The 8,269-nt window shown below is 47.8% G+C and overlaps 1 protein-coding gene across 1 annotated transcript; it reads left to right on the forward strand.

Annotated features, from left to right (window-relative positions):
* Positions 1-1,830: 1,830 nt before the first annotated feature.
* HES6 (hes family bHLH transcription factor 6) lies at positions 1,831-8,068 on the forward strand. The gene is made up of 4 exons (XM_069617861.1): positions 1,831-2,145; positions 2,723-2,809; positions 4,895-4,976; positions 5,511-8,068. The coding sequence occupies exons 1-4, from the start codon at positions 2,068-2,070 to the stop codon at positions 5,912-5,914; spliced, it is 651 nt and encodes a 216-aa protein (XP_069473962.1). The 5' UTR covers positions 1,831-2,067; the 3' UTR covers positions 5,915-8,068.
* The last annotated feature ends 201 nt before the right edge of the window (positions 8,069-8,269 follow it).

Here is an 8,269-nt window from a genome sequence, read left to right on the forward strand (position 1 = left end):
TACCTCATGGTTTTCTGCGCTGCAATAAATGTTAAATAAATAAACCACTCCATCTGTCAACAAGAAAGTGCATCTGGTTAGCATGTGCCATACTTAGATGAAACTGTAAATGTTAGCATGTACCACACTTAGAAAGAATTCCTAACTCTGGCCTGCATCGCATCTAGACAGGATTGTGAATGTTAGCATGTGACATACTTAGATGGAACATGGATGTCTAGCATGTGCCACACTCAGAATTGAGAACATTAGCATGCGCCGCATCTAGATAGGATTGGGAATGTTCGCATGCGCCATACTTAGATGAAACTGTAAATGTTAGCATGTACCACACTTAGACGGAATTCCTAACTCTGGCCTGCGTCGCATCTAGACAGGATTGTGAATGTTAGCATGCGCCATACTTAGATGGAACATGGATGTTTAGCATGTGCCAAACTCAGAATTGAGAACATTAGGCCGCCCCATGTCTAGATAATTAATGCTAAGGTTAGCGAGTGACATACTCGGACGGAATTATGTAGATCAGCAAGTTCCACAGTTAGACATAACTGTGAATGTTAACACGTTAAATGTCACATAATCCACTAACCAATATAAGCTCTAACTCTCTGCGTACTTATCTCACTCAAAAAACTCACACAACCATCTCTTGCACAACAAGCTGCAGACACTTCACCACACTGCAACAACACATAAACCACACCTACAGCGCATGTGGACTGACACCGATCCAGTACTCCCAGCAAAGCTCAGTACCCGGTGTCTAACGAGTTGAAGCTGCCAACAGTACACGACTCCTCTCACTATCCTACTCCCTCTTCACCTTACTAACCCATCCCACCTTCTTGTTTACAGATCCACCAGAGCACCTGGGGACCAATTACGTTGGTGACGGTGCGATATATAAGTACCTTTAACATAACATAACATCTGCTGCAATGTTAAGAACCCCTGGAATGACTGTGTCGAGCCCCCACTTTACTAGATCCCGGAGCAAGCTCACGGTATCTGAAATAAAACTAAAGAGTGAAGTTGATTTTGCCTTCTTTTACTCTTCATTATTCCACTCCGATATGGCAGTGAGTGACAAAAATTGCATGCAGGAGACCAAATAGCTCTAAAGTGCAAAGTTGGTTCCCTGCAATCAATACTGTTTTCTAAAAGGATTCCCGAAACCTAAGTCTGGAAAACGTTAACTTACTGGTACAAAATAACGAATGATATATAATTTTTTTAAATGACGTTTTTCCCTCTAAGGCCGCTTCACGGACAGTGTTAAAAGATGTACCGTGTCTATCCTGGCGACAGACAAATGTTGCTGCCCTCCCCTGGCCATGATGGTACGTAGCACGGGCGTGAGAGTCAAGGCTTAGCACCCGCCCCGTTCCTACCCCGGAACTCTAAAGTGTGAGGGATATGTTTTCCTAAAACCTCCCCGACCAGGGCCTACTCCACCCCCTCTGTCTTATTAGTAGGCTGTGTGTGTTCTCAAACTCTGCTCGCTCCACTCTGGAGCTTTTTCCCCCCCTCCCCAGCCCCCTCTTTCCCACACTTGGGTGTGAGAAGAATCACGTTCACGTCAGGCTCCGCAACGCCCAGCCCCTCGCGTAGGCCCGACCTTCCTCTCTAAGCCCCGCCCCTCTGTGGACATTCATCTCCACCCCTTGAAACTCTACTCCCCCTCTTTCCCACACTTGGGTGTGAGAATCACGTCAGGCTCCAGGCCCTCCTCCGCGACGCCCAGCCCCTCGCGTGGCTCCGGCCTTCCTCTCTAAGCCCCGCCCCTCGCGTGGCTCCGGCCTTCCTCTCTAAGCCCCGCCCCTCTGTGGACATTCCTCTCCACCCCATGAAACTCCCACCTCCGACATTGCTCCTGCCTCCCTTCCTAGGCTGGCCCTTCCCATCTCCCCTCCCCTTTCCGGCCCATCCTCCCGCTCCTATGGCCCCTCCTCCTCCATACTCGGTGTAGGCCCAGATCAGTGACAGGCCTCAGTGTCCGGATTCCGTGCTCCCTGCAGCGTTGGATTGCGTCTGTGTGCTATTTCTCTTCATTTTTCTCTCTTCATGGCTCCATCCGTTCGGTCCAGGCCCGGCTCAGAGCAGGAGGATGAGGACCACTGCGAACTCCGAGGAGACCGGAAGGTAAACAAGGGCCTTTGTGTCTTAGCCCCTCGAAAGGGGCGCCCCTCAACAGTAAATCCCGGACCTGGGCCATGCATTCCGCCCGGGACCGCGACTCTGCAACAAAAAAAACCAACACCTCCTGACCCGGAGACCCTATAAACTGCGATCCGTGTCTTATTAGTGGCCCGATGCCCGTGGACCCCGCAGGCTGTAGGCCCCCTGGACACCTAACCATTGCCCGAAGCGTCCCTGTGCCATTGCTGTCTGCTTCGTTGAAGGTTTAGCCCAGGGCAAGGGCTCTTTTATGTGGAAGTGTTGTTTCACCTTAACGTTTAGTTAAAAGGCATGTTTTGGATGAATTGGTTGCAGGATTACGAAACATAACATGCCATGAAACTTTTTGTTAAACAAGAATTGGACCCTCCAGATGGGGTCAATTGATAGCTATGTTAGGGCATTGGGATCCATGCAGCTCCAGGACTCTTTCTCACGTGCAGCCTGAGAGCCATTGAAATTTATACAATCCTTCCACCCACCTCGGGATTCCTTAATCCGAGGCCCCTACTCATTGCCCCTTTCTTTCTGCCCTTTACAGACCAGGAAGCCCTTGGTGGAGAAGAAGAGGCGAGCCCGAATCAACGAGAGTCTCCATGACTTGCGCCTCATCCTGGCTGACACCGAGGTACATGTCTTCAAGCAACTTAATGTGGGATCAGGGGGATGTTTGAGTCATACGTGGGTCTAGGCTTTGTGGGGACGATATGTTGTGCATCATGCATGTTCCCCGCTTGCTGCATCATGCATGGCTGTGTGCTGTATCATAATTGGCTCTGTTGTATTGCATGGAGTCTGTGATTCTGCTGCATCATATATGAATCATGTGTGATTCATCGCGCGCAGTTTCCAGCGCATGGGAGGCTGTTCGTGCTGCAATGCGTGTGCATTTCGAGGCGGGTGTGTGCGCTGCATCATTCACGCACTGTTGTATTGCAAAGAGCGTGATTGCAGAATAGTTTATTAACCGTATGTGCTCCAGTGTCTATCGTCTCTACTGTGTGAGGTCTGTCTGTGCTGCATCATAGATGAGCTCTGCTGCAGGGAGGCTGCATTGTATGCAACATGCATGGCCTCTATTGCCGGAAGGATACTTGTGCTGCATGATACGAGAGTTCTGTTGTAACACCGGGAGTCTGTGCTTTTTTTGTACACAGACTGCCATGAAGCTATATGGACTCTTTCAAACAAGGGTGATGCGTGCTACATTGTTCATGGAGCATTTGAGCTGTTTGTCAGGCAATATGCGTTGAGTTGGGCATGGAAAGGTTGTTGTGTTGCTTTTTGGATGGGCACCGAGCTACTGGGGGGTGGGGCGGGAAGACTGCGATGGTGCATCATGCATTGGCACTGTGATATGCCACGAGTGCGCACCACGTACTGTGCGAGAGACTATTGCATCGGTCCTGTGTACTAATGCGTCGTGTTGCACTATGGCTATTTAACACTAGTTGAGTTAGTACTGTGTATGCGCGTCGTAAACATTGGCTTCCGAGTAATTTGTTAGGCGAGTTGCTACGTTTTGCAAAGCCCTGTGTTTATAGTTTTGGCTGTCATCCCACTAAAGTTGTGGCTCGCTGGTATGGGCAAACTGTAACCCAGTTATCAGTACACTGGTGTACTGTAAGGTGTGAACCTTCTTGCTATGTTTCTATTGTCAAGTGATACTTCAGATCGCTTACAGATTTGACGTAGGGACATCCTGCTGCCATATTTAGAATGCTGTGGGTGTTGTGAGTCCACTTAACTTTTGTTTTTCATATTTGTTGGTTCTGTACTTTCCTACCAGTTCAGGCTTCGAGGTTGTTGTGTGCTATATTTTGTAGCGCCTGCCTGTAGCCTAGAAGAGCCTTCCTTACTTGCTTGACACCAGCAACTACAAGGGACACCATTTCCTCCCTATGCCAACTGGTGCCATTAAAACATACGAATGTGTCATTAACACTTTGTCTAGGAATGTGTCTGAAGGGACTTTAAGACACATCTTTAAGAGATTTAACACATGCATAATGACTGCTATATAACGGACCCAAAATTGGAGTTTACATCTCATGTGAGATGTGTTCACAATATGCTGTAGCTCCTTGTTCCCTAGAGGTGGCCCTTTCTGGTTACTGGGTGATGCCTGAAACCCAGGAGCTTACTCATCAGTTCTTTACTGTGATCCATGCAGTGGATGTTTCTGGATTATTGCTAACGCTGTGGTGGTCACTCGTTTTCAGTTCGGCTCGTTGTTAGGGCAGGGTGATGTATTTCCTGACGGGTTTTTGACACGTCTGCTGTTAGGTCGTGCTATGATGTAGCTTAAAGCTCGATGTTCGTTTTTATGAAGGTCCATTTGGTGCTGATAGCAAATACGTTTCATAATCCATTGCATGTAAATGTTAGTCTGTTTTATGTGTACAGGGACTCGTAATCCAAGTCCTTGTGCATTCCCCAACAGTCATGTCAGGTTCATGAAGTAGGTTGGGGGTACTGTGGGGTTTGTAACACCGATTCGTGTTGTTGTGCTGCTGCTGGCGTGCGGTATTCACCCAAACATAAATTGTATTTCGTCTTTGTGACATTCCCCAGCAGTCTTGTCAGTTTGGATTATAAAGTGGTTTGGAGTGCTGTGTGTCTTGTAACGCGTGTTCTGGTTATTGTTTTGCTGAGAACCTGCTATCATCATACATGCATAACGTGGTTTATTCTCGCACCTTTTTTCCTTCAGCTCCAGGCAAAGATGGAGAATGCCGAGGTGTTGGAGCTCACAGTAAAACGCGTACAGGGCATTCTGCAAAGGCGGTCCGCTGGTAAGTCTTGTCTACCTTTCCTTTTGCCCCCTCCATCCCTACTGCTATTCTTTTTGTAAGTTATTCTGGCGAAAACACTTCATTCCCTCATTAGAAAAATACAATGCATAGCCACAGTGAGGGTACCGATAATTCTTGTAGGAACATTTAGAAGACTTCGAAGGAACTCGTATGCTTTTGGTAATAGCTTATAGCCTAAATGGGGCTGTTCGATTTCTCAACCCTTGCCATCGATCTTGCTGCTTGTGTTTATTTTAATATTCATGCCGAGCTCGCGTTTATTAGCAGGTCTTGGGGTTTTCTGTGGTTCTGCTTGGATAGTGAATGGAGGCACCTAGCAACAGTTATGAGAAGTTGGGGGTTCCTGCTTTGCGGGGACCCAATAGTGCGCAAGAACCACAACCATTTAAGTTTGTTAGCGCAGACCAGAAAGGGGGGCAGTAGTGTCTTTATCTATTGTCAACTTTCACGATTGTGCTTTTATATTATTTTTAAGCTTCACCAATTTGATTGTTTATTCTCTTATCTCTGCAGAGTCGGACAAGATGCAGCGGGAGGCCAGCGAGCGCTTTGCGGCGGGCTACATCCAGTGCATGCACGAAGTGCACACGTTTGTCTCCAGCTGCCCGGGCATCGATGCCACCGTGGCCGCCGAGCTGCTCAACCACCTCTTGGAGTCCATGCCCCTCAACGAGGGCAGCTTCCAGGACCTGATTGTGGAGGTGTTGTCCGAGGACTCGGGCAGCGAATCTCTGTCCCCCGACGTGTCCCTGAACACGTCTGCCTTCTCCCCGTCCCCCTGCAGCGAAGACGGCTGCTCGGACCTCGAGGAGACCGAGAGCGACCGGAGTCTGCTCTCCCCAAGCCCCCAGGACCCGGGCCGGACAGCGGACATGCCTTCCACCAGCCACACCAAGTGCATGTGGAGGCCCTGGTGAGAGTGGGCCGAAGCCCCCCGAGGGACGTGAAAGATCCTACCTGCTGGAGGGTCACAGGCGCAGCGTGGACCCTGTGTGTGGCTGCAATGGACAGTGTGATTGCAGATGGCCATTGCGCATGCGTGCCCTCCTTTGGACTTAATAGATGGCACTCCTAGAGCTGTCGAGCCCCGGACAGTACATAGCGTGAACTTTCCTACCGTTAACAGTTCACGTTTTGCGTGTGACGGGATATTTTTACGTGTGACTTGGTTTGTTTCGACCAATAACGGGGGGTATAACACTTTGTAGCAAAGCTCTTCCTTGGGTGCACAGCAGTATTTCACAATGAATGGCACAGATCTGGACTTCATTTCTGGTAAGGACAACATAAGTGTGATGGGTGGTTCCTTCAATTTTGGAGGTAATAAGCGCCCTAACTTCGTGCTTTTAGATGGCTCGTGCTGTATGGCATTCATTTTGTGTTGGGAGTATCGTAGTTGTCAAGAATCCCCAAGTTATGTCTGGAACGTTTAAACAGTCCTGTTTTTTTCCATGTAGTTACTTCGTGGGACTTGTAGTTTTTATATTCCTGTAAAGGACCACAAGCCCCGACATGCAAAATTGCTGTTGGCTAATAGCCAATGTGTTCTATATGACGGGGGACACTTAGCAGCTATGTAGTGTAAAGTGAATTGGACAATTTTGTGCACAATATTTCTCCATGGGTTTATTGCGCTTGTCAATGCAATGATGCACTCTTTCTACATCACCTTTCCATGTGACTCAACACTGAAGTGATGCCAGCGCCAGTTCCCACGTGTGACATTGCACTGTTTTCTGAATGCTAACAAAAATTAAGAGGCAATTCACTCAGTAGTGGCAATTCCCATTGACCAAATACGTAAGTTTTCTACTGGATCCAATTGTTTCAATATGGACTTTTGGACATCTATTTACTAAAATTTAGACTTTTATTAATTCCAGTGCCCTCTTGGAACTGGTCATTGGTTTGAAACCATTTCTATTGCCTTAATTTGGAATGTATATTTTATCTGTAGAATAGTTTTTTTTTCTTCTGGGCACCTGCACTCCATTATCCAACAACCTGTGTTCTGCAACTTGGTCTGGGGAAAACAATTTGTATTGGTCAACGTTGCTGATGTAGTCAATGTGATATGATGCAAAACGGCAAAATTGAGAGCCGTGGTTGCCAACTCCTTCCTAAATTCTTTGGGGAAGTCACCTCACAAGAGGTACCTGACAGCACAATTTCCTTCACTGTTGTCACTCGAGGGAATCGATCACTGCCATCATAACTAGAGTGACGTCATACAAGGACATTGATAACACGATAACCCAAGGGGAAAACAAGTGTGATAAGCGATCCCAAGGGCGGCCTGTTCACCCAGTTATGTTATGTCATTACATCTCAAGCGTGCCACACATTTTACCGGCATAAACCTCTATACAACAGGAACACTCCTAGTTGGTCTTTTTCAAGCTTCATGTACAGTTTTCAGGGCATGTGAACCCTCAGCGTCCCAGGGTGGGGGCCGGGGGGGGGGGTGTTGGGTCTGTCTAGGGGGGGAGGGAGTGCTGTGTGGCTGGGATCCTTATCTGTGGAACCTGAATTTCTGCCTTCCATGAAGGAAGTGAATGCGGGCATGAGGCCGATTTGCATTTAAATGGGGGGTGGGTGGGAGGCCTCTGGAATATCACTTAAGCAGATTCTGCTATTAGCACATCTATGCCTTCGGTGCTGATATATGTATATTAGGGTGTGTTAAATGTGTTCCCCTTATTTGTTCCTCTTAATTAAAATTCTCCCTGGGTATCACAAAGGACTGCACGCTCTGGGGCTGTGACAACCTCCGAGACAAAATTCGGTGCTATTTTTTTTGCGCTCTTTAATGTTGGCAATATAACAAATGTGTGTATCTGCTGTGGAACACTGGTGACGAGCACTTAACGTTTTTTTCCCTTTCTTTGTTACCGTAATACGTGGTGGACCAAGAATCCAATTTAGGAGGTGTGTTTTGTGATTTTGTTAAACAAAAGTAGAAAACGGCAAATATCCGCTGAAACCTAACCTTAGGTGGGAAGATTGAGTGCAAACTGTAGTTCTGATGGAAGTACATTGATGCTAGCTCAATAAACTGCTCTGAGATATTCCTTCCCGTTTTCTGTCTTTTTACGGTGTCTGCCTTTGTCCAGCTGGGGAACCATCTGTCACTTCCAGTGGACGATGTTACATGGAATCGCTGCTGATTTGTTTGAACTGTGAAATAGGAGCTGGGCTGGAACCAGCCCTTTGTGTGTGTGTCGGGGCGGGGTGGGGGGTTGCACGTTTGAGATGGGGAATCGCCTATCTGC

The sequence above is a fragment of the Ambystoma mexicanum genome, chromosome 10 (assembly GCF_040938575.1).
Source record: "Ambystoma mexicanum isolate Mex_15411 chromosome 10, UKY_AmexF1_1, whole genome shotgun sequence".
Taxonomy (NCBI): Eukaryota; Metazoa; Chordata; class Amphibia; order Caudata; family Ambystomatidae; genus Ambystoma; species Ambystoma mexicanum.

Bases quoted from the DNA above. Each gene is read 5' to 3' on its own strand.
- HES6 (XM_069617861.1), top strand. From the start codon at position 2,068: ATGGCTCCATCCGTTCGGTCCAGGCCCGGCTCAGAGCAGGAGGATGAG. The intron at 2,810-4,894 runs GTACATGTCTTC...TTTTTCCTTCAG, and splicing joins TCATCCTGGCTGACACCGAG to CTCCAGGCAAAGATGGAGAA. The intron at 4,977-5,510 runs GTAAGTCTTGTC...TTATCTCTGCAG, and splicing joins TCTGCAAAGGCGGTCCGCTG to AGTCGGACAAGATGCAGCGG.